Source organism: Ranitomeya variabilis, chromosome 3 (genome assembly GCF_051348905.1).
Source record: "Ranitomeya variabilis isolate aRanVar5 chromosome 3, aRanVar5.hap1, whole genome shotgun sequence".
Lineage (NCBI taxonomy): Eukaryota > Metazoa > Chordata > Amphibia > Anura > Dendrobatidae > Ranitomeya > Ranitomeya variabilis.
Window position 1 is genome coordinate 623992130 of NC_135234.1, and position 25652 is coordinate 624017781.

General features: G+C 47.4%; 1 protein-coding gene across 4 annotated transcripts in view; it reads right to left on the reverse strand.

Moving 5' to 3' along the window:
* Nucleotides 1–835: 835 nt before the first annotated feature.
* CCNT1 (cyclin T1) overlaps nucleotides 836–25652 on the reverse strand; it is a 95076-nt gene continuing 70259 nt past the window's right edge. For all 4 annotated transcript variants that reach the window (XM_077297453.1, XM_077297451.1, XM_077297452.1 and 1 more), the window contains 2 exons: nucleotides 11913–11983; nucleotides 836–2135 (listed from right to left, as the gene is read on the reverse strand). In XM_077297453.1, the coding sequence (XP_077153568.1) occupies nucleotides 981–2135; nucleotides 11913–11983 (1226 nt within the window). In that variant the 3' untranslated portion in view covers nucleotides 836–980. The remainder of the gene's footprint in view (nucleotides 2136–11912; nucleotides 11984–25652) is intronic.

Sequence of the window (25652 nt, forward strand, 5' to 3'; positions counted from 1 at the left end):
ATTTAAACATGAGGACATTTTCACATGGCACATTCCCTTGAAGAGTTATGATATCTACCACAACTTTCACAGCAACGCCAAACTTTAAAATATTATAGTTTATCCATGATAAATGGATATACAGAAAATTCAGAATACCAACAAGCTAAAAGTATTGAATAATATGAATTGCACGTGGGTGGCTGCGGTTGTTTCTAATTATTAAATCTATTTATTTTTGTCTAAATAAATATTTTTATTATATATATTTTTATCACTATAATGAAGACCATTAGGTCAGAATGCCATTAAATGACACATACACCTGTCAAATACCATCAGTGACAGATGAAATAGTAAAAAGCGGAGATTTTTCTTTTTAAGTAGCAGACAGAAAAAAGAATTTTCAGATACCTAACACAGCACAGAAAAGTGACTGAATACTCAACCATCAAAAACTCACTTCTTTGATCTGTTAATCCTTTTATAACTTTGCACTTGTAACCACTTATTCCATTTGCACACACAGTTGGCATGCACAATAACTTTTAGTGTGAATCCTGAAAGCAGAAAATGATGCCGAGATGAAGTACCTGGACATGCTTGTAAAAAAATCCCCACAAACTGGACCTCAAATCTGTTGCCTTAAAAATCTTTCACAAAAAAGCTTGATCTCAACTTTAACATAAATATCAAGGTACATTTCAAAACATACATCCCATTTAAAAGAAGACAGAGAAGACAAGACAATGTGAAAGAGTGTAAAAGGAGCAGCCATTGCCATTTTGACAGACAAGTGGTTGACACAAACATCAACCGTATGAAACTCTAGACAAAAAATAGAGAGACAAGGAAATAAGATTTTAAAATGTAACTTAAGACTTGATATACATGACAAAGTATATGGAAGAGCACAGAGAAAATATGCTGGTAAAATAGTGCTAAGAAAGTGGCAATTTAACCCTTTCATGCAAGTCTGCAGATGTGGACGTTACTAGCAGTTATTTGGGGAGCGGCGGCATAGGTGGAGGTGGCTCAGCAGGCAGAGGAGGTGCCCTGGGTTTGTCCGTGTTGCCCGGCCTGGACCTACGATAATCCCCATACTGGTGCAAATACTGAGGTGGCTGCATGGGCTGCACTCCCTGTGCACTGAGCAGTGAATGCAGCATGTTAACAGTGTCTTGGTAGTCAATAACCTTAGAAGCACTGTGTCCATTGGCACCAGAGGAGGCCTCCCTCTCTGTTTTGCCATGGCTACTGCGTGGTCTGTGAGATGCTTGTGCCACAGGAGCCTCAGGTGTGGGGGTTTTGGAAGTCCTCCTTAGTTTATGAAAAGAGGGATCATGACCACTGATATCATCAGAAGGAGGTCTCTTTCGAGAAGGTACTGATGTTCTGTGAGAAGAGCTACCTAGTGAAGAACGCTTGCTACTAGAGCTGCTGGACGAGTCCTGATGGTGTTGACGGTGGGTCTGGCTGTTGTGGTGGTGATGGTGATGAGATGATGAAGAACTGCTCCTGTGTTTGTCTCTAGTCTTGCTGCTGTTACCACCACTCTCTTCAGTTGGCACTTTAATGCAAATCTTTGTCTCCTTGTTTTTTTCCCGGTTGGCTATTGGAAGATGCATTTTTAGGCTGGTCGATTTATCTATCCGTTCATGGCTTACATCATGCAAAGGAATCTTTAAAATGATGGGAGATGTGTGGCTTTCCTTCTCCCGCTCTCTCTGCTGTTGAATGAGTAGGTTTTGAGCAGCACTCGCATACTGCTCCTTTAAGTTGGCTCCCATATGTTCAAGCTGTCGTTTCTGAGCAGCTAATTCTTCAGCATGCTTCGCACGGTACTCCTTTAGTGATACTTTTGCAGTGGTCGGTGCTTTGTTCACTGGTAGTTGGGCTTGATCTGTGCATGGATTGTGCTCACTAGTCCTTTGTGGCTGCCGTTGGTTCTGGATTAAAGTACCCCATGAGCTTCCAGACATGCCAGAATCCACTTTTGATCCAGAGAATGAATGAGAAGAAGCATCAGACAAGGGGGAACAGTTTGTAAATCCACCGCGGGAAAACATTTGAAGTATAGTCTGGTCAGAAAGATTGTCGTTGCTATCCTCTTCGTCACAACCGTCCTCTTTAGGTTTGCTGTTAGCTTCAGTGGTCTGAACAACAAAAAACGTACAAGAATATTTAGAATAAGCCTAAAATTATTTTATCTAGGATTAATGACAAATTAGGTATTAACCATCTCACTCCCAACTATGTATGTAATTCAAGATTATTTTAAACAGTTATAGTGACTAGAGTTTCAATTTTACAACTTCAATGTCTCATATTATCCCTTTTGCGATAAGGACAATTTTCAGTTGTAACAAATACAAATGAAACTTAATTATAAATTATTATTATATTATATAGACATAATGATATTTCTCAGAAATTAGACAGTAGCACTAAAAAAGGTTGTCATGGCCAGTTGCTCCCTCCCATCAGCCCACGTTGACACGATTGCGGGTAACCAATGGGCAGAGGCGTATGTAGGGGGGGCAGCCGGGGCGGATGCTGATGTGCGGATGGCTGATGTGGTACTGATATTTAAGAAAAGTAAGAAGGTGGATCCAGGTAACTACCGTCCGGTAAGTGTGACATCAGTAGTGTGCAAAGTTTTTGAGGGTATTATAAGAGATGACCTACAGATATAAAATGCAGAGAATAATATAATAACAGACAACTAGCATGGATTCATGAAAGATAGGTCGTGTATAACCAACATGTTGGGCTTCTATGAAGAGCTAAGTGCAAATCTGGATGTATGTAATGCGGCTGATGTGATTTATCTGAACAATGCAAAGGCACTTGATACTGTAAAACATAACAGCCTCATAGTGAAGCTACAGCAGCAAGGCCTGGGGGAAACTATATGCAGATGGCTAAGGAATATAAGAAACAAAGAGTCGTCCTAAATGGTAAGTTCTCTAAATGGGATATAGTCAGTGGGGTACCGCAGGGATCTGTGCTAGGACGAATTCTTTTTAACCTATTTATTAATGACCTTGTGGATGGGATTGAGAGTAAAGTACCAGTCTTTGCTGACGACACCAAACTGTGTAGGATATTAAAATCTGACCTTGACACAAAGCGATCTGGATAAGATGACTGAATAAGCAAACACTTGGCAAATGACGTTTAATGTAGATAAATGTAGGGTAATGCACCTAGGACGGAGTAATCTTATTGCTCCATATACATTAAATGTGAGTATGCTCGGGACTACAGAACTGGAAAAGGACTTGGGTATTCTGGTTACAAGTAAGCTGAGCAGCAGTACTCAATGTCAAGCAGCAGCCGCAAAAGCAAACAAGATTTTTGGATGTACAAAAAAAGAGATGAAATCCTGGGATCCCAACGTGTTACCTCTTTATAAATCATCAATTTTAAAAAAAGATATTCAGAAGTTAAAGTCAGTTCAACGGCAGACAACTATATTATTACAAGGTATGGAAGGCCTCTCATATGAATAGAGGTTGGAAAAGTTGGGTTTATTTAGCTTAGAAAAAAGAGACCTCAGAGGAGATCTCATCTACTATATAATTGTCTAAGGGTCACTTCCGTCTTTCTGTCTGTCTGTCTGTCACAGATATTCATTGGTCGCGGCCTCTGTCTGTCATGGAATCCAAGTCGCTGATTGGTCTCGCCAGCTGCCTGTCATGGCTGCCGCGACCAATCAGCGACGGCCACAGTCCGATTAGTCTCTCCCTACTCCCCTGCAGTCAGTGCCCGGCGTCCGCTCCATACTCCCCGCAGTCACCGCTCACACAGGGTTAATGCCAGCGGTAACGGACCGCGTTATGCCACGGGTAACTCACTCCGTTACCGCTGCTATTAACCCTGTGTGACCAAGTTTTTACTATTGATGCTGCCTATGCTGCGTCAATAGTAAAAACATCTAATGTTAAAAATAATAATAATAAAAAAATCATTACATACTCACCTTCCGCCGCCTTTCCCGCTCCTCGCGACGCTCTGGTGACCGGTCCATGCAAGCGGCAGGTTCCGGTGCTAAGGATGGTCTGCGAGAAGGACCTTCCATGACGTCACGGTCATGTGACCGCGACGTCATCACAGGCCCTGCGCGAGAAGGACCTGCCATGACGTCACGGTCATGTGACCAAGACGTCATCGCAGGCCCTGCGCGCCTGCACAAGAGCGACGTCATCACACCCTGGGACCGGAAACTGCGGCCTGCACCGCACACAGGCGACAGAACTACACGTGTTGTGATCCGCTTTTTGGGCTCCCCTAGTGGTGGCTGGTGGTACTGGAGACTTGTGTGTTCTTTTCTGCCTCAGCTCACCTGCTTCCATCAGTTTTGGGAGTTCCCTATTTAGCCTTGTTCTCCAGTCACTTCCTTGCCGGTCATCATTGTAACCTGAGTCTTTCAGTTGCATGTTCCTGCTACCAGTCTGCTGATCAGCTAAGTGGACTCTTGTCCTTTTTGTTTTGTATTTTTTGTCCAGTTTACAGTTTGTCGTTTCCTGTTACTGGAAGCTCTTGTGGACTGAAATTGCCACTCCTGTGTCATGAGTTGACACAGGAGTCTTAAAGTAATTTCAGGATGGGTTTTTGAAAGGGTTTTTCAGCTGACCGTGAAGTCCTCTTTTGTATCCTTCCTCTATCTAGTAAGTGGACCTCGCTTTGCTAAATCTACCTTCATACTGTGTATGTCTTTTCCTCTGAACTCACCGTTAATATATGTGGGGGCTACTATCATCTTTGGGGAATTTCACTAGAGGTAAGCCAGGTCTGTTCCTTCCTCTTCCAGGCGTAGTTAGTTCTCCGGCTGGCGCATGGCATCTAGGCAGCCGTAGGAATGCTTCCTGGCTACTGTTAGTTGTGTGGTAGATTTAGGTCACGGTCAGCTTGAGTTTCCATCACCCGAGGGCTAGTCTGTTATTTTGTGTTTCTGATGTTCCCATGCCATTGGGGAATCATGACAGTATGACCGGCCGCTGTTAAAGTAATTGGCAGAAGAAAGGAGAGTAAAAGAAGTCTGTAGATTTTTTTTTTTTTTCCCCCCCCTCACATGTTTGCTACTTAGTTGGCTCAGTTGTATTTCTGCTTTATTTACAGCCTTGCCTTTCTCTCCTTCTAATCCTTGAATGGCTCTGATCTCTCCGGTTTAAGGATGGACTCTCAGAGTTTGGCTGCAGGTTTAAATAATCTTGCTACGAAGGTTCAGAATTTACAAGATTATGTTATACGTACTCCTATTTCTGAACCTAAGATTCCTACACCAGATGTATTTTCCGGAGATAGATCTCGGTTTCTGAATTTCAAATGTAATTGTAAATTATTCCTTTCTCTCAGACCTCACTCCTCTAGAGATCCTGTTCAGCAGGTTAAGATTGTGATTTCTTTGCTGCGAGGTGACCCTCAAAATTGGGCATTTTCATTGACACCAGGGGATCCTGCGTTGCTCAATGTGGATGCATTTTTTCTGGCTTTAGGGTTGCTGTATGAGGAACCTAATTTGGAGATTCAAGCTGAAAAAGCTTTAATAGCCCTGTCTCAAGGGCAAGATGAAGCTGAGATATACTGCCAAAAATTTTGTAAATGGTCTGTGCTTACTCAGTGGAATGAGTGTGCCCTAGCGGCAATTTTCAGAGAAGGCCTTTCTGATGCCGTTAAGGATGTCATGGTGGGGTTTCCTACGCCCACAGGTCTGAATGAGTCCATCACAATGGCGATTCAGATTGATCGGCGCTTGCGGGAGCGCAAACCCGTGCACCATTTGGCGGTATCTTCTGAAGGGACGCCAGAGAAAATGCAATGTGACAGAATTCTGTCAAGAAGCGAGCGGCAGAATTATAGGCGCAAAAATGGCTTGTGCTTCTACTGTGGTGATTCCGCGCATGTTATATCAGCATGCTCTAAACGTACTAGGAAGGTTGACAAGTCTGTTTCTATTGGCACTTTACAGTCTAAATTTCTTCTGTCTGTAACTCTGATTTGTTCATTATCAGTTATTACCGTGGATGCCTATGTGGACTCTGGCGCCGCTCTGAGTCTCATGGATTGGTCCTTCGCCAGGCGCTGTGGGTTTGATTTGGAGCCTCTGGAAGTTCCTATACGTCTGAAGGGTATTGATTCTACACCTCTGGCTTGTAATAGACCACAGTTCTGGACGCAAGTGACTATGCGTATGACTCCAGACCATCAGGAGATGATTCGCTTCCTCGTGTTGCATAATTTACATGATGTGTTAGTGCTTGGATTACCATGGTTGCAATCTCATAACCCAGTACTGGACTGGAAAACTATGTCTGTGTTAAGCTGGGGATGTCGGGGGGCTCATGGGGACATACCTTTGGTTTCTATCTCGTCATCTATTCCCTCTGAGGTTCCGGCATTTTTGTCGGATTTTGGGGATATTTTTGAAGAGCCTAAAATTGGTTCTCTCCCTCCCCACAGAGAGTGTGATTGCGCCATAGATCTGATTCCAGGCAGTAAATTTCCAAAGGGTCGTTTGTTTAACCTATCTGTACCTGAGCATGCTGCCATGCGAGAGTATGTTAAGGAGTCCCTGGAAAAGGGACATATTCGTCCTTCTTCATCACCTTTCGGAGCTGGGTTTTTCTTTGTCTCTAAAAAGGATGGCTCGCTGAGGCCTTGTATTGATTATCGACTCCTGAATAAAATTACTGTCAAATATCAGTATCCGTTGCCGCTGCTTACTGATTTGTTTGCTCGCATAAGGGGGGCTAAGTGGTTCTCCAAGATTGATCTTCGTGGGGCGTATAATTTGGTGCGAATTAAGCAAGGGGATGAGTGGAAAACCGCATTTAATACGCCTGAGGGCCACTTTGAGTATTTAGTAATGCCTTTCGGCCTTTCTAATGCACCTTCAGTTTTTCAGTCCTTTATGCATGATATTTTCCGTGAATATCTGGATAAATTTATGATTGTGTATTTGGACGATATTTTGATTTTTTCTGAGGACTGGGAGTCTCATGTTCAGCAGGTCAGGAGGGTTTTTCAGGTATTGCGGGAGAATTCTCTGTGTGTAAAGGGTTCTAAGTGTGTTTTTGGGGTTCAAAAGATTTCCTATTTGGGGTACATTTTTTCCCCTTCTTCTGTTGAGATGGACCCTGTCAAGACTCGGGCTATTTGTGACTGGACGCAGCCTACTTCTCTAAAGGGTCTTCAGAAGTTCTTGGGCTTTGCTAACTTTTATCGTCGATTTATAACTGGTTTTTCTGGTGTTGCTAAGCCTCTTACGGATTTGACTAAGAAGGGTGCTGATGTTGCCAATTGGTCCTCTGCCGCTGTGGAGGCCTTTCGGGAACTTAAGCGCCGCTTTTCGTCTGCCCCTGTGTTGCGCCAGCCTGATGTCTCTCTCCCCTTTCAGGTTGAGGTCGATGCTTCCGAGATCGGAGCGGGGGCGGTTTTGTCGCAGAAAAGTTCCGATTGCTCAGTGATGAGACCTTGTGCGTTCTTTTCTCGAAAATTTTCTGCCGCCGAAAGAAATTATGATGTCGGTAATCGGGAGCTTTTGGCCATGAAGTGGGCATTTGAGGAGTGGCGTCATTGGCTTGAGGGTGCTAGACATCAGGTGGTGGTTTTGACTGATCACAAGAATCTGATTTATCTTGAGTCTGCCAGGCGCCTGAATCCTAGACAGGCGCGCTGGTCGTTGTTTTTCTCTCGGTTTAATTTTGTGGTCTCATATCTACCAGGTTCTAAGAATGTGAAGGCAGATGCCCTTTCTAGGAGTTTTGAGCCTGATTCCCCTGGTGATTCGGAACCTACAGGTATCCTTAAGGATGGGGTGATATTATCTGCTATTTCCCCAGATCTGCGACGTGCTTTGCAAGAGTTTCAGGCGGATAGACCTGATCGCTGTCCACCTGGTAGACTGTTTGTTCCTGATGATTGGACCAGTAGAGTCATCTCGGAGGTTCATTCTTCTACGCTGGCGGGTCATCCTGGAATTTTTGGTACCAGGGATTTGGTGGCTAGATCCTTCTGGTGGCCATCTCTGTCTCGAGATGTGCGTGTTTTTGTGCAGTCTTGTGATGTGTGTGCTCGGGCCAAGCCTTGTTGTTCTAGGGCTAGCGGGTTGTTGTTGCCCTTGCCTATTCCGAAGAGGCCTTGGACGCACATCTCGATGGACTTTATTTCTGATCTTCCTGTCTCTCAGAGGATGTCTGTTATCTGGGTGGTGTGTGACCGTTTTTCTAAGATGGTTCATTTGGTGCCATTGCCGAAGTTGCCTTCCTCGTCTGAGTTGGTTCCTTTGTTTTTTCAAAATGTGGTTCGCTTGCATGGTATTCCTGAAAATATCGTTTCTGATAGGGGTACCCAGTTCGTTTCTAGATTTTGGCGGGCATTCTGTGCCAGGTTGGGCATTGATTTGTCTTTTTCGTCTGCCTTCCATCCTCAGACTAATGGCCAGACGGAGCGAACTAATCAGACTTTGGAGACGTATTTGAGGTGTTTTGTGTCTGCGGATCAGGATGATTGGGTTGCCTTTTTGCCGTTGGCGGAGTTTGCTCTTAATAATCGGGCTAGTTCGGCCACTTTGGTTTCCCCTTTCTTTTGCAATTCGGGGTTTCATCCCCGTTTTTCTTCTGGTCAGGCGGAGTCTTCGGATTGTCCTGGAGTAGATGCTGTGGTGGATCGGTTGTATCGGATTTGGGAACAAGTGGTGGACAATTTGAATTTGTCCCAGGAGAGGACTCAGCGGTTTGCTAACCGCCAGCGTCGGGTTGGTCCTCGCCTTCGTGTTGGGGACTTGGTGTGGTTGTCTTCCCGTTTTGTCCCAATGAGGGTTTCTTCTCCTAAATTTAAGCCTCGGTTCATCGGTCCCTATAGGATTTTGGAGATTATTAACCCTCTTTCCTTTCGTTTGGACCTCCCGGCATCTTTCGCTATCCATAATGTGTTCCATCGGTCGTTGTTGCGGAGATACGAGGTGCCGGTAGTTCCTTCTGCTGAGCCTCCTGCTCCTGTGCTGGTTGAGGGTGAATTGGAGTACGTTATAGAGAAGATCTTGGACTCCCGTATTTCCAGGCGGAGACTCCAGTATCTGGTTAAATGGAAGGGCTATGGTCAGGAAGATAATTCTTGGGTGACTGCCTCTGATGTTCATGCCTCGGATTTGGTTCGTGCCTTTCATAGGGCTCATCCAGGTCGCCCTGGCGGTTCTTGTGAGGGTTCGGTGCCCCCTCCTTAAGGGGGGGGTACTGTTGTGATCCGCTTTTTGGGCTCCCCTAGTGGTGGCTGGTGGTACTGGAGACTTGTGTGTTCTTTTCTGCCTCAGCTCACCTGCTTCCATCAGTTTTGGGAGTTCCCTATTTAGCCTTGTTCTCCAGTCACTTCCTTGCCGGTCATCATTGTAACCTGAGTCTTTCAGTTGCATGTTCCTGCTACCAGTCTGCTGATCAGCTAAGTGGACTCTTGTCCTTTTTGTTTTGTATTTTTTGTCCAGTTTACAGTTTGTCGTTTCCTGTTACTGGAAGCTCTTGTGGACTGAAATTGCCACTCCTGTGTCATGAGTTGACACAGGAGTCTTAAAGTAATTTCAGGATGGGTTTTTGAAAGGGTTTTTCAGCTGACCGTGAAGTCCTCTTTTGTATCCTTCCTCTATCTAGTAAGTGGACCTCGCTTTGCTAAATCTACCTTCATACTGTGTATGTCTTTTCCTCTGAACTCACCGTTAATATATGTGGGGGCTACTATCATCTTTGGGGAATTTCACTAGAGGTAAGCCAGGTCTGTTCCTTCCTCTTCCAGGCGTAGTTAGTTCTCCGGCTGGCGCATGGCATCTAGGCAGCCGTAGGAATGCTTCCTGGCTACTGTTAGTTGTGTGGTAGATTTAGGTCACGGTCAGCTTGAGTTTCCATCACCCGAGGGCTAGTCTGTTATTTTGTGTTTCTGATGTTCCCATGCCATTGGGGAATCATGACATACACGGGTACCCTCGGAAGGTGAGTATATGTTTATTTTTTAACCTGTGACATACGTGACTGGGCAATATACTACGTGGCTGGGCAATATACTACGTCACTGGGCAATATACTATGTAACTGGGCAATATACTACGTAACTGGGCAATATACTATGTCACTGGGCAATATACTACGTCACTGGGCAATATACTACGTCGCTGGGCAATATACTACGTGGCACTGTGCTGTATACTACGTCGCTGTGCCATATACTATGTGGCTCTGTGCTGTATACTATGTCACTGGGCAATATACTACGTAACTGGGCAATATACTACGTGGCTGGGCAATATACTACGTGGCACTGTGCTGTATACTACGTCGCTGTGCAATATACTATGTGGCTCTGTGCTGTATACTATGTCACTGGGCAATATACTACGTCACTGGGCAATATACTACGTGGCTGGGCAATATACTATGTAACTGGGCAATATACTACGTAACTGGGCAATATACTATGTCACTGGGCAATATACTACGTAACTGGGCAATATACTACGTAAACGGGCAATATACTACGTAACTGGGCAATATACTAGGTGGCTGGGCAATATACTACGTGGACATGCATATTCTAGAATACCCGATGCGTTAGAATCGGGCCACCATCTAGTTTACATGTATAAATCTATGTGTGATCAGTACAGAGGACTGGCACATGACTTATTACTTCCAAAGACCATACTAAAGACCAGGGGGCACTCATCATAGATGGAAGAAAGGCGATTCTGGCAGCTAAAGGGTTCTTTACAGTTAGAGCAGTGAGACTGTGGAATGCCCGACCACAAGAGGTAGTAATGTGCGTGATACACATAGTAATGTGTGATACACATAACATTGTGTATTATAGTTAAATTAGTGACAAATGTACAATTGGTGGGGAAAGGTTGAATTTGATGGACCTAGGTCTTTTTTCAACCTATATAACTATGTATCGCTCCCTCCCCCACAATGAAAAATAAAGTAATTTAAAAAATAAACATATTTGGGATCGCCGTGTCCAAAAACATACAATCAAAATATAAAATTATTGAAATCGTACGTTGAACAGTGGAATCCAAAAAAAAGTCCTTCAAAAATACAATAAAAATGGGATCAACACATCATTTATACCCCCACGTCACAAAAATATTAGATAATCCATTTTTTTAGATACATTTCAGATTTTTTCCCCCACAATTACACATCAGTTGTAAGGTACATGGTAAAATAGATGGTGTCATCAAAACTACAACTTGTCCTGTAAAAAACAAGCCCTCACATTTTGGCTCTTGGAACAAGGGGAGGAAAAAACAGAGGAATAAAAATTAAAAAAATGCCTGGGTCGATAATGGGTTAATCTAGCAATGCCTAACTTAAGGAAGGTGCACATGTTGTGCATTTGGTGAAAATTTCCCACACATATCATTTGCAACATTTTTACAACAGCAAAGTGAATGAGTTGTAACGTTATCTTATCCACATGTTGCATTTATATATGTATGAACTCTGCAAAGAAAGTGACTTTTGTGCTGCATATTTAAATCTATAGAATGTCACATTTAGGTGCACAAAATCACTTTTTGGAGCAGATTTTACCTATTCAGTTCAATTGACTTCTAATTTAGCAAATTAAATACTAGGTTTTTCATTGTTATATTTTTTTAGGGGGGTGGTGGTGAGATGGTAAATGGGATGCATAGCCACAAGTAAAAATGCACATAAAATCTAAAGAATAAGTCCAGGAAATCTGCACTAAATACATGATGTGTAATCGTATCCAGAGGACTCTGCGTGATTTCATACAGTTTCCTACACACTTGTCCAGTAGGACTTTGCTGGATAAATGGGACTTTCTTTTGCAACCATCCACAAATATGTTTACATTTTGCCCCTGTCATGCATACATTGATCACTATACCGATATACAAATGTTAGAAGACTTACTCTCCAGTTTCTTATACGCTTCAAACGACTGGGAGTTCTCTCCAATATTTGGAGAAATTCATGAGTCAGTTCTGCAAGTATAGTAAGGATATAGTTACAGTTGTAGCTGCTGTCCACACAAATCAATGTCATCTCAGTTTACATACAAGGAATATGTTTACCTTACTTTGTAGCATGTGCTTCCTTACATTTTAGAACCACATAAAAGTATTATTCAATCTCCAAAACTACAATAAATGGTCTATATGAAAATATACATTAAAATGAGAATATTTCAATTGCTATAAAGCTATGTGCACACGTTGCGGATTTCCTGCAGATCCGCAGCGTTTTTTATCGTGCAGAAACGCTGCAGATCCGTAAGTGATTTACAGTACAATGTAAATCAATGAAAAAAAAAAAAATGCTGTGCTAATGGTGCGGAACATTCTGTGCGGAAACGCTGCGGATTAAAAAAAAGAAGAATGTCACTTCTTTTGTGCAGATCCGCAGCGTTTTTTACCGTGCAGAAACGCTGCAGATCCGTAAGTGATTTACAGTACAATGTAAATCAATGAAAAAAAAAAAAATGCTGTGCTAATGGTGCGGAACATTCTGTGCGGAAACGCTGCGGATTAAAAAAAAGAAGAATGTCACTTCTTTTGTGCAGATCTGCAGCGTTTTTGTACCCATTCCATTATAGAAATCCACAGGGGTAAAAACGCAAGAAATCCGCACAAAATCCGCATAAAAAACGCATCAAATCCACACCTGCGTTTTCTGCCAAGAGATGCAGAATCCGCACAAAAAATTCCAGAGGCCAATCCGCAACATGTGCACACAGTCTAAAATAGGATTTTTGGTTACTCACTATAAAATCTCAGTCTCTTCATTGGAGACACAGGAAACCATGGGTGTATCCTGCTGCCACAATGCACAAAAAAGTAGTTCCTCCCCAGCATTGTACACCCCACCAACTGGCTATAAGTTAATCAGTTAGTGAGAAAGCAGTAGGAAGAGCAATATGTAAAGGAAGAATGTACCACAAAATCCAGAACTGTAACAATAATAAAAAAACAATACAGTTTTCAAACATGGGAGGGTGCTGTGTCCCCCAATGAAGGCTCTGAGAAACAGATTTTACGGTGAGTAACCAAAAATTCCGTTTTCTCTATCACTTCATTGGGGGACACAAAAAAACATGGGCCGTCCCAAAGCAGTCCCTGGGAGGGAAAACAGTACAAACTCCATTCAGGTCAGAGAACTAGCCACTGATGTTTGCAAGATGCTCCTACCTAGGCTGGCAACAGCTATGAACTCTGTAGAACTTTGCAAATGTGTCAATAGAAAACCATGTCGTCGCCTTGCAAAGCTGTAAGGTGGATGCCCAATGGCGAACGACTGAGGAGGCACCCACCGCTTGGGTAGAGTGGGCCTTAATCCCAGGCTGAGACGTTCTATTCTTAACCCGGTACTCCTCCAAGATAGCAACGAGGATCTAGCGATCAATCGTGGCCTTTGATGCCAGATGCTTCTACGAGAACCCTCAGGGACAACAAAGAGAGAATCTATCTCCTGGAAGGGAGCGGTTCTGGGAAGGTAAATGCGAATCGCCCTGGCCAGGTCCAATCTGTTCAGAGAGCGCTCCAGGGGAAGCACTAGAGAAGGACAGAAAGACGATGTTCTCATTGAGAGGAAAGGCAGAAACAGAGGAAACTGGCAGCAAAAGTACAAAATCCTGATGTACAATAAGGAAGGGAGAGCGACAAGAAAGTGCTGCTAGCTCTGACACCTGCCTGATGGATGTAACACCTTCCATGATAGGAAGGACAGAGAGACTTCGTTGAGCGGTTCAAAAAGGCGGACACCTGAGAACTTCCAGAAGCAGGTTGTAATCCCAGGGATCCACTGGCGGACTATACGGGGAAGCCGCATGAGCCACTCCATGAAGAAAGGTTCTGACCTGAGAGTGAGACACTAAGTTCTTTTGGAAGAGAATAGACAATGCTGAGACTTGGCCCTTCAGCAAGCTGAGAGCAAGTCCTGCATCTAATTCTGCTTGAAGGAAGGCCAGAATGGAAGGAAAGGAGAAAGCCTTAGGCTCGGACAGATTAGACTCATATGAACGGAAGAAGGCAATTCCAAGTCCGATAGTAGACTGGAGACGATGTAGGCTTGGATCATCGTCTGAATCACACTGCCCGAGAAACCAGACGCTCTTGGATCCGCGGTTTCACCAGCTACGCTGTCAAACCGAGCAACTGAGAATTCTGGTGGCAGATGGGACCCTGAGAAAGGAAATATGTTTGTCCGGGAGTTTCCAAGGAGTGTCTGCAAGTAGATTGTTGATCTCTGTATAACAGGCCCTCCTGGGCCAATCCAGTACTATAAGGATGACCGGCACCCCTTCTGCTTTGATTTTCTTCAACAACCTGGGACGAAGGGGAAGCAGCGGGAACAGGTAAAGTGAGAACCGAGACCAGGGTATCGCCAGAGAATAGACATCCACCGCAAGAGGGTTGAAGGATCTGGAGATGAACTCGGGGACCTTTCTGCTCATCCAGGATGCCATGACATCCACACTGGAGTGCCCCACTGGAGACAAACCTGCTGGAAGATGTCCTGATGTAGCAACAATTCTCCCACCGCGAGACCCTCGCGACTGAGAAAGCCGGCGGCCCGATTGCCTACGCCGGAGATGTGCACTGCCCATATTGCCGGAACCTTATTATCAGCTCAGAAAAGAATCTTGGAGACTTCGGTCATGGCCAGAGAACTTCAAGTTCCTCCCTGGTGATTGACATAAGCCACTACCGTGGCATTGGCCGTCTGGACTGGAACTGGTAAGCCCCTGACAAGGTCCTGCCAGTGGAGGAGGGACAGAAGAGTGGCTCTAATCTCAACAATGTTGACTGGCAGCGATGACTCCTCTGGTGACCAGCAACCCTGGACTGTAAGGATGCAGAAAACAGCTCTCCAGCCGAGGAGACTAGTATCCGTTGTGATTACCTGCCAGTGAATGAGAAGAAAGGACCAACCCCGGCGAATGAGGGAGGAAGACAGCCACCAGTTTAGTGACGTCTTGATTCGGGATGAAATCTGGACTGACCACTCCAGGGAGAGGACATACCTGTTCCAATGGAACAGGATGGTCTGTTGAAGGTGCCTGGTGCAGAACTGAGCAAATCGCCTCCACCATCTTGCCCAAAACTGCCATGGCCGAGTGAACGGAGGGAGAACGAGTGGCCTGATGAGTCGCTCAAATTCCCTTTGATAGAAAGATCCTCACCTGAAGTGTGTTGAACAACATGCCCAGGAAAATCAGGCGCTGGGTAGGGACGAGACAAAATTTTGGCCTGTTGACTATCCAACCGAGACGAGACAGTGTCGACAGTGATGGATAGGTTTTCCTGGGCTGGAGAGGATTGGGTCTTGACAAGGATATCGTTGAGATAAGAAAGAACTACCAGCCCCCTGGTTCGAAGAATGGCCATCACCGCTGCCATAATCTTCGTAGAGACCCTCGGTGAAGTTGCCAGGCCGAAAGGTGGGGAGACGAAGTGAAAGTGGTCCTGCCATACCGCAAAACGCAGGAATCTCTGATGACTTGGACAAATCAAGATATGGAGATAAGCGTCTTGGATATCCATGGAACACAGGGACTCCTGAGATTCCATGGAGGCTGTGACTGAACAAAGTGATTCCATTCTGAAATGACAAAGACAGACCATTTTGTTCAGTAGATTGAGATCCAGGATGGGTCAAACCATCCCGTACTTCTTTGGAGCTACAAAGAGGTTTGAATAGAAACCTGTAAAACGTTTATAACGTTCCTAAGGCGGTACAGGAACGATGATGCCTGTTTGGAGGAGCGAGGAGATGGCTGTTAAGAACCCCGGAACCAGGAAGCGGTCCCTTCGGGTTCGAGATACGAAATAACGGTCTCTGGGCTGGGAATTGAACTCTATCTGGTATCCTAACGATACCACCCCTCTGACCCAGTCATCCTTGACTGAGGCTAGTCAAGCGTCCCTGAAAAAACAGGATTTTTGGTTGCTTACCGTAAAATCTGTTTCTTGGAGCCTCCATTGGGGGACACAGGAACCATGGGTGTATGCTGCTGCCACTAGGAGGCTGACACTATGCAAATAAAAAAGTTAGCTCCTCCTCTGCAGTGTACACCCCACCGACTGGCATTATACTCTTCAGTTAGTGAGAAAGCAGTAGGAGATAAATAACAAGGTTGAAAACCATAACCACAAACTTGGAACTGTAAACGTGATAACAGTCAAACGTGAGAACAGTCACAGAGCATAAAACAACAGAAACATTGGGAGGGAGCTGTGTCCCCCAATGGAGGCTCCAAGAAACAGATTTTACGGTAAGCAACCAAAAATCCTGTTTTCTTTATCGCCTCCATTGGGGGACACAGGAACCATGGGACGTCCCAAAGCAGTCCCAAGGGTGGGAAAAACAGACTTCCATCAGGTCAGAGGACTCACCACTGCCGCCTGCAAGATCCTTCTGCCTAGGCTGGCATCCGCCGAAGCGTAGGTATGGACCTTGTAAAATTTGGCGAACGTGTGGATGGAAGACCAGGTTGCCGCTTTGCAAAGCTGTAGGGCGGAAGCCCTGCGGTGCACCGCCCAGGAGGCGCCGACTGCCCGGGTAGAGTGAGCCTTGATCCCAGGAGGAGGCACTCTGTTCTTGACCCGGTAAGCCTCCAGAATAGCCGTTCTGATCCAGCGAGCAATAGTCGCCTTAGAAGCCGGCTGGCCTCTGCGCGAGCCATCAGGAATGACGAAAAGAGAATCCGTTCCCGGAAAATGGACGTTCTATCCAGATAGATCTTCACTGCCCTGACAAGGTCCAGCTTGTTCAACGATCGCTCCAGAGGATGAGTCGGAGCTGGACAAAAATAAGGTAGAACGATGTCCTCGTTGAGGTGGAAGGTGGAAACCACCTTAGGAAGAAAAGAAGGCGGAGGCCTGAGGACCACCTTGTCCTGGTGGATGACCAAGAACGGAGGATGGCAAGACAGGGCCGCCAGCTCGGAAACGCGGCGGATAGAAGTGATGGCCACAAGAAAAGCCACCTTCCAAGATAGAACTGACAGGGGAACCTCCCCGAGAGGCTCAAACGGGAAAACCCTCAGAACGTCCAGTACCAGGTTTAAATCCCATGAATCCACAGGGGCCCTGTACGGAGGGACCGCGTGGGCTACTCCTTGAAGGAAGGTCTTAACCTGTGGTCGGGAAGCTAAAGTCTTCTGAAAAAGGATGGAAAGCGCAGAAACCTGGCCCTTTAGGGAACTAAGAGCAAGGCCCCAATCCAGTCCTGCCTGAAAGAAAGCCAAGATGGAAGGCAGGGAAAAGGACATAGATGAAACGTGGTTGGACTCGCACCAACGGAAGTAAGCCTTCCAGGTACGATAGTAGATCCTGAAAGACGAAGGCTTCCGAGCCTGAATCATGGTGTGAATCACCCGGGCCGAAAGGCCGGATGCTCTTAGAACTGCGGTCTCAACAGCCACGCCGTTAAACTGAGCGACCGAGCATTCGGATGGCAGATCGGGCCCTGAGACAGCAGATCGGGCCTGTCTGGAAGGCGCAAGGGAGCGTCCGCGAGAAGATTGACGAGCTCCGCGAACCAAGCTCTCCTGGGCCAATCCGGGGCGATTAGAATGACCGACACCCCTTCCGCTTTGATCTTCTTCAACAGTTTGGGAAGTAATGGAAGGGGTGGGAACAGGTAGGGCAGCAAGAACTGTGACCAAGGAATGGCCAGAGCGTCGACGCCCACTGCGAGAGGATCGCGAGACCTGGAGACGAACTGTGGAACCTTCCTGTTCATTCGAGACGCCGTGAGGTCCACGTCCGGAGTCCCCCATCGAAGACAAATGTGATGGAAGACCTCCGGATGCAAGGACCATTCCCCTGCCGCGAGACCCTCGCGGCTGAGGAAGTCGGTGGCCCAATTGTCCACGCCGGGGATATGCACCGCGGATATCACCGGCACCGTTGTCTCTGCCCAGAGGAGGATCTTGGATACCTCGGCCAAGGAGCTCCGAGTCCCCCCCTGATGGTTGACATATGCCACCGCCGTGGCATTGTCCATCTGGATTCGGATAGGAAGGCCCCTGAGAATCCTTTCCCAGTGACGAAGGGACAGAAAAATGGCCCGGATCTCGAGGACATTGATCGGCAAGGTTGACTCTTGCGCCGACCAGCGGCCCTGTACAGTCAGGTGGCGAAACATTGCACCCCAGCCGAGCAGGCTGGCATCCGTCGTCACCACTTGCCAGTGAACTGGAAGGAAGGACCTGCCCTGGGAGACGAGAGGTGACGTGAGCCACCAGTTGAGAGACCGTTTGACCCGGGGAGAGAGTCGGATCGGGCGGTCCAGGGAGAAGACAGACCTGTTCCACTGAGACAGGATGGCTTGCTGAAGAGGTCGGGAGTGAAATTGGGCGAAGGGAATCGCTTCCAATGTTGCTACCATCCTCCCCAAAACCTTCATGGCCGATCGGAAGGAGGGAGACCGAGGGCCCTGGAGCATGCGTATGTCCCGACGAAGAATGTCTTGTCTTCGGGGAGAAAGACCTTGGTCCGACGGGTGTCGAAGAGCATGCCCAGAAAGATGATGCGCTGAGAAGGAATAAGACAGGACTTCTTCCGGTTGACCAGCCACCCGAAACGGGCTAGGGTGTCGAAAACGATGAACAGGCTTTCATGGGCCTGAGAAAAGGACGGAGCCTTGATGAGGATGTCGTCGAGGTATGGAAACAGAATCAGGCCTCTGACCCTCAAGATGGCCACCAGCGCCGCCATGATCTTCGTGAAAACTCTTGGGACGGTTGCAAGACCGAACGGCAGGGCGACGAACTGAAAATGTTCCTGAAGCACTGCAAAACGCAGGTATCGGTGATGTCCTGGAAATATCAGAACATGGAGGTAGGCGTCCTGAATATCTATGGAACACAGAAATTCGTGAGCCTCCAAGGAAGCAATTACCGAACGAAGGGATTCCATCCTGAAGTGCTTCAGACGGACTCTCCTGTTCAGCACTTTGAGATCCAGAATGGGACGCACTCTGCCTTTTTTCGGTACCACAAAAAGGTTTGAGTAGAAACCTGTGAACCGTTCTTTTTCTGGGACGGCAACGATTACCCCGGCTTTGAGGAGAGACGCGATGGCTGCGAAGAAACCCGGAACTAGAGCGGGGTCTCTTGGAGGTCGGGATTCGAAGAAACGATCCCGGGGTCGTGAAAGGAACTCTATCTTGTATCCCGAGGATACAACTTCCCTGACCCAAACATCCTCTACCGAGGAGATCCAGACGTCCCTGAAGAAGAGGAGACGGCCGCCCAGCCTGGGAGGTGGGCTGGCTACTAGCCGAGAGTCATGCCGAGGTGGTTCTTCCAGTCCTGGACCTGGAGGATCTACCCTGGGAGTAGCGAGGACGCCAGGAAGGAGTGGGCCTAAAGGATACCGTCTTCTTCTCTTGACGGGCCTGTGGCCTCTGTTGCTGCTGGGAGAAGGAATTAGATGCCGCGAAGCGCCGAAAGGGCCGAAAAGACTGAAATTGACGTCTAGGAGGAGGGCGTCGAGGCTTGGCCTGGGGAAGAAGGGAACTCGTGCCACCTGTAGCGTCCTTAATGATTTGGTCCAGCTGATAACCAAAGAGACGAGACCCCTGAAAAGGCAGGCTGGTAAGGGACTTTTTAGAAGACAAATCCGCCTGCCAAGCCTTAAGCCAAACGGTCCGGCGGATGGCAACCGCGTTGCTGGACGCTTGAGCCGCACAAGACGCGGCGTCCAGGGAGGCGGAGACCAGATATTCACCTGCATGAGAAATCTGGTTGGCAAGTTCCGCTAGCTGTCCGGATGGAACCCCGTCCAGAATGCCCTGACGGAGCTGTTTGGCCCATTTGGATATGGATTTTGAAACCCAAGTGGAAGCAAAGGCCAGGCAAAGACTAGCTGAGGCCGCTTCAAAGGCTGATTTCGCGAAAGATTCTATAACTCTATCATTAGAATCCTTCAGAGATGCTCCGCCGGACAGAGGGAGGACTGTGTTGGTGGACAGTCTGGAAACAGGAGGGTCCACCGAAGGGGAGGCAGTCCAATTAGCGGTGAACTCCGGAGAGAAGGGATATAAGACGCCAAGTCGCTTTCCTCTCTGAAAGCGTCTGGTCGGGTTCTCTCTTTCTCTGGTCATAATCTCCTGGAATTCCGGGTGAGGAGCGAAAAACTTGGAAGGTGGTTTAGCCCGTCTAAACGAAACCGCCTGATCTGCGGGTTCCGTTGAGGACTCCTTGATGCCACAGGTTAGATTTATCGCTCCAATGAGATTCTGAACCATATTCCTCATGGTAGCGATTTGGTTCGAATCCAGCTCCGAAACATCCTCCGAAGGCGCATCAGAGAACGCCTCGCCTGACTCAGGGGAGGAGGATCGGGAGGACGCCGACCGCAGAGGAGGACCGAGTGGCGAGATGGAACGAGAAGAGGACTCAGACCGTTGTTCCTGTCTGGACCTTTTGCGGCTAGTCATGGAGGGTTCGGACGGAGCTTCCTGCGACCCGCTGGCTACTGCGGGGGTCTGCAGGGGTAACCGATCCAGCACGGACACCAAAGTTTGAGACACCCGAGTTAGGTCGGCCACCAATTGTGACAGAGAGGAAGCCCAGCCTGGGATGGGGGTATCACTCTCGGGCGGATCGGCCGGGGGATCCTGGGCGGTGGGAACAATCGGGTTGGTGCAGGCCTGACAGAGTGGAGAGGACTGACCTGAGGAAAGTTTGGTGTTACAGGACGAACATGCAAAGTACTTGACTAAGGTAGAAGAGGAAGAAGTAAGAGGGCGAGAGCGGCCCCCTTTAGAATTAGACATTTTGGAAAGGTCCCTGAAGAAAATGCCAGTGGGTTAGGGGACAGTGGGGCAGAGGGGGGTGTCAGTCTGCAGTGCAGAGCTACTCACGGCAGACGAGAAACACGGATACCAGGATGCTGCAGGCCTGGAGGAAGGATGCTGTGGATCTCCGGCGCAGATGGCATGCTGTGTCCCCAGAAAGGAGCGCTCTGCGGAGTTCTAGAAGGTGCGTGGCACGATGCAGGAATCACGTGCCCTGAGTGTCCAGCAGCGGCATGGAGGAAGGGGCGGAGCCAGCCGAGATGGCTCCGGTGGGTGGGGAATGGAGAAAGCCCGCCTGAAGAGAAGAGGAAGTGGGCGGAGTGCGGCACCGGAAGTAGGCCCCGGGGAAAGCCGGGGCCTAAATTAGAAGCCTGTGACCGCCGGAGAAAACACTGCGGTGCAGGCGCTGTCCGGCTTGGGAGGCGCGGCCACCGCAAGGCCGCCGCAGAGAAGAGGAAGCGCGCGGTGCCGGCGCTAACTGGGTGAAAAATGAGCGGTGCGGCAGCCTGCAAGGCCGCCGCATAGAAGGGGTGCCGCAGGCTAGTGTGTCGCCGCCAGTAGGCCCCGGGGGAGCCGGGGCCTGAATTAGGCAAACGGTGACCGCCGGGGAACCGCGGCGATGTTAGGTGCGGTCGCAGGAAAGGTAGCGCGGCTTGCAGAAAAAAAGGGACCACCGCGCAGGGAATGGGGAAGTGCTGCAAAAGCAGCGATGACCCCTGCTGATCCTGGGCCCCCTTTAGGAACGCCGACCAGGCCAAAAAGGTGGCCTGGAATACTTAAAACAAGGGACCCCCACTAGGAATACTCACCTAAAAACATCCCACGTCGTCCGTTACTAACCTCAAACCATGAGGAAGGTATCAGACGTCCATGGGAGCTGGTGAAGGACGTCCTCGTCTCCTCCAACCGACAGGCTCTGGTGGGCGAGTGGATGGGGGACGGGGCCAGGACCGGACTTCTGAGCACGCTTGTGTGCTAGGCTCTTGGTCCTGGAGAGGGATCTATGAGGATACGGGGTGGCACTACACGCCGTACTCATAGTCCGCCTTGTGGGAATACAGGTTTGACTGTTCACCCTGTATCCCTTCCGGAAAACCTGAAAAGAAACGACGCACATTGAGGTAGATAAGGGTCTAATGAAAGACCCGTGTCCACCTCCTACTGACACTAAGCTAAAACTGAAGAGTATAATGCCAGTCGGTGGGGTGTACACTGCAGAGGAGGAGCTAACTTTTTTATTTGCATAGTGTCAGCCTCCTAGTGGCAGCAGCATACACCCATAGTTCCTGTGTCCCCCAATGAGAGGCGATAAAGAAACAGAAGGTGACCGCCCACCCTGAAGGACTTCCTGGGCGTGAGAGAATCATCATGCGGAGAAGAATTTGCTAGATCTGCTCCTAGAGGATCTGCCTTGCGCATTGCGGGAGCGCAAGGAAGTAGTCAGCTTGAAGGAAGGTCTTCTCCTTTCCTTCCATGCCTGCGGCCTCTCCTGACGAGAGTAGTCTTCTGTAGATGAGAAACGGAAGAAATTTGAGTCTGGGGAGAGAACGCCAAGATTGCCAAGATTTAGCCTGAAGAAGAAGAGAACTCTTTCCAACGGTGGCCTCCATTATGATCTGGTCCAGCTTGGATCCAAACAGTCGCGATCCCTGAAAGGGCACACTAGTCAAGGACTTTTTGGAGGACTAATCCATCTGCATGCCTTTAGCCATATGGTTCTGCGGATGCCACTATGTTACTGGATGCTTGAGCTGCAAAGGAGGCAGCGTCCAGGGAGGCATCCACTACATATTTTCCCGCTTGTGAGATCTGGTCCGCTAAGTTGGCTAACTTGTCAGCTGTGGCTCCTGCAAGGATGCCCTGATGGAGTTGCTTATCCCACGTGGTGGCAAAGGCAGGGCATATGGAAGCACCTGGAGCTTCAAAGACAGACCGGGCAAATGACTCCATGAGTCTGTCATTAGGGTCCTTAAGTGATGCCCTGTCTGTAAGGGAACGGACAGTGTTGGTGGACAGTCTGAAGACTGGAGAGTCTACTATCAGAGAGACAGACCAATTTTCTGAAGTAAACAGATACAAAATCCTGAGTCGCTTCCCTCAAATTCCTTATGAGGTTCAAAAACTTGAGGAGTTCGCCTAGAATGTTTGAAGGATACTCCCTGATCAGAGGGCTCCAAAGGGGAGTCCTTAACATTAAGAGTCTGATTGACCGCTATAATAAAACTCTCTACTATGTCTCTCAAGCTAAAAGCCAGGTCAGGGTCCAGTTCCATCTCAGCGTCAGAACCCGAGTCCGACCCCGGAACCGCTGGCATTTCTGGGGAAGACGACTGGGAAGAAGCTACCCATCCAGAGGTGTGAAAAGAGGAACTGGAGTGGCTCTCCTGCCTGGCCCTATTGTGACCATTGCTGGTATCCTTAGGAGGATGTGGGGAAGGGCTATGAGATCCTCCGGCATGGGAGGAGGAAGGGATAGGCAATCTGTCAAGTACTGATACAAGGGTCTGTGACACCTTGGTTAGATACGCAACAGACTGAGAAAGAGAAGATGCCAAATCTTGGACCAGGGGGGCACTCTCTGCGGGAGCAGTGGGTGACTCCTGGGCAATAAGGACAGAGGAATTGCTATTGTTGTAATCTTGAGGGCAGAAGACTGACCAGAAGGGAGTCTGCATTAACAGGAAGAGGAAACAAAGCGTTTGACAAGAGTAGTAGATGCTTGAGAATGAGAATACTCTCCTTTTGGGTTAGGCATGATAGGTAGAGAGGGTTCATTAACTAATGTCAGAGGTTAAGGGACGGAAAAAAGGACTGCTGAGGATAGAGTCACTGTGCAAAGCACTGAAAAGCTGAGGTCCCACAAGCTGATCCCAGGGTTCTGCAGAGCTGAGGGGTCAGAATAGCTGTCTGGAGAGGCCCCTATGCTGATCGCCGACTGGAAGGGCGTCTATGCTGCTGAGCTGGAAAATGGTGTCCGCAGGGAGGAAGAGACAGGCTCCCTGAGAGAAAAGGGTGCGCAGCTTCCAGCGCTACAGAAGAAGGGAGGCGTGTGCAGAAAGAAATCCGGTCGCTATAAGAAGGGAGCGGAGCTGAACGCAGCAGCAAGGCCGCAATGAAGCCGGGGACTCGAGTGAGAAAAGAAGCCAGCACAGGAAGGGGGTGTGGTGCGGATGATATATGCTATGAACTAAAGTTGAAATAATGGCCAATTACAGTAAAAAACACAGATACACACATAATGAAAGACCCCAACACACAAGTACAATCCCAAAAAAGTATATTCAGTCACATTTGATCCCTGATATCAGGATAGCTCTTCTCCTGGCCAACACTCCACTGTCTGAGACTGGAGACCTGTGGGGAAAAAAAACGGGATACCTCTTCGTCCCTAAGCATGATTTTTGATGTAGTAGCAGACTAGCAAACCTCACCAGATTGTAGGATGCTTGTGAGACTCCTGACGCCAACAAGCTCTGGTGGGCGAGGGGACAGAAATGGGAGGCCAGGACCAATGTTCGGATCACCTGAATACTCTTTATGTGTTCGTGGCGGTGGTCCTTCCGGATAGACAGATGAGGATACAGGGTGTCAGTCCAAGCCGTAATCTCTGTCTCTACATGGAACTACAGTGTGACTTTTCACACTGTATGCCTCCAGTAAAATAAGAGGGAACCCTCTGACAAAGAAAAGGGAAAATCATTACTGAAAAACACCAATAACCGAGGTTGATACGGGTCTAGTGAGAGGCCTGTGTCCACCTACTACTGACACTAAGCTAAACTGACTAACTTGGTGCCAGTCAGTGAAGTGTGTACTGCTGGGGACGACCTAATTTTTTTGTGAATAGTGGCAGCAGCAACACGCCCATGGTTTCCTGTGTCCCCCGATGAAGCGATAGAGAAATAATTGCATCAAATGTAAATATTATATTTGATTATTATCATCATGTGTATTATTTAAAGAGACACAATTGGTACCAGTTTATATATTAGACAGGGAAGAGTGAGGTGCTGCCGTAATATCTCCCCTGCATAATCTATGTCAGGCAGTCATGTTGTAAGAGAGACAAAAAACCCAGTCTCATAGTATATGCAAAAATGAGTGTACATCTAAAATGTACCCACTCACAGAAACAAAGGCCAACTCCGAGGCAGGCTCAAACCACGAGAAAACAGAGTATTAGGCTAAAAACAGTAAAGTTTTATTGAAGAACAAATGTCATAAAAGTCAAAACAAACATGTAAATAGATGTGTAAAGGACAAGCAAATGGGCACCAGCCTAAGGGGAGCACAAGCACACGTCAAGTGACGGGTGTGTGGATTGTGCTACAGGCAAGAAAGACCCATCACCCTCCCATGAATCAAATAGCAAAGTCCGGCCAAATAGGCATTAATGTAAGATTCCGTTTTATCAAGGGGATACTATTTGCAGTGACCAGCAGGATCTTCTATCTTAAACAATGACCCAGGTCCAGAAACCATAATCATAAATGTATTCTAACAGGATCACCAAAAAACCAATTGGGATAATACCCTGAGATACTTCCTATATAGATAACCTCCAGAAGGTGAAGTATAACAAGCTCATAAAAATTGTAAATTTATTAAAGACGTAAATTTATTAAATAAAATACAAAACATACAAAACAAATCCATAGAACATGTAAAGAAAATAATACGTTACAGAGTGCTTAAATTATTGGGTGCAGGTGCACCAAAAGAACACGCTACGTGTCACAGCATGGAAAGGGAGGGAACAGAAGGGGGTAAAGTCACATGAATACCACAACTGGGTAGCTACTAATTTTAGTCCATGTGACGATTCCTATCACAAAGGTAAACCAC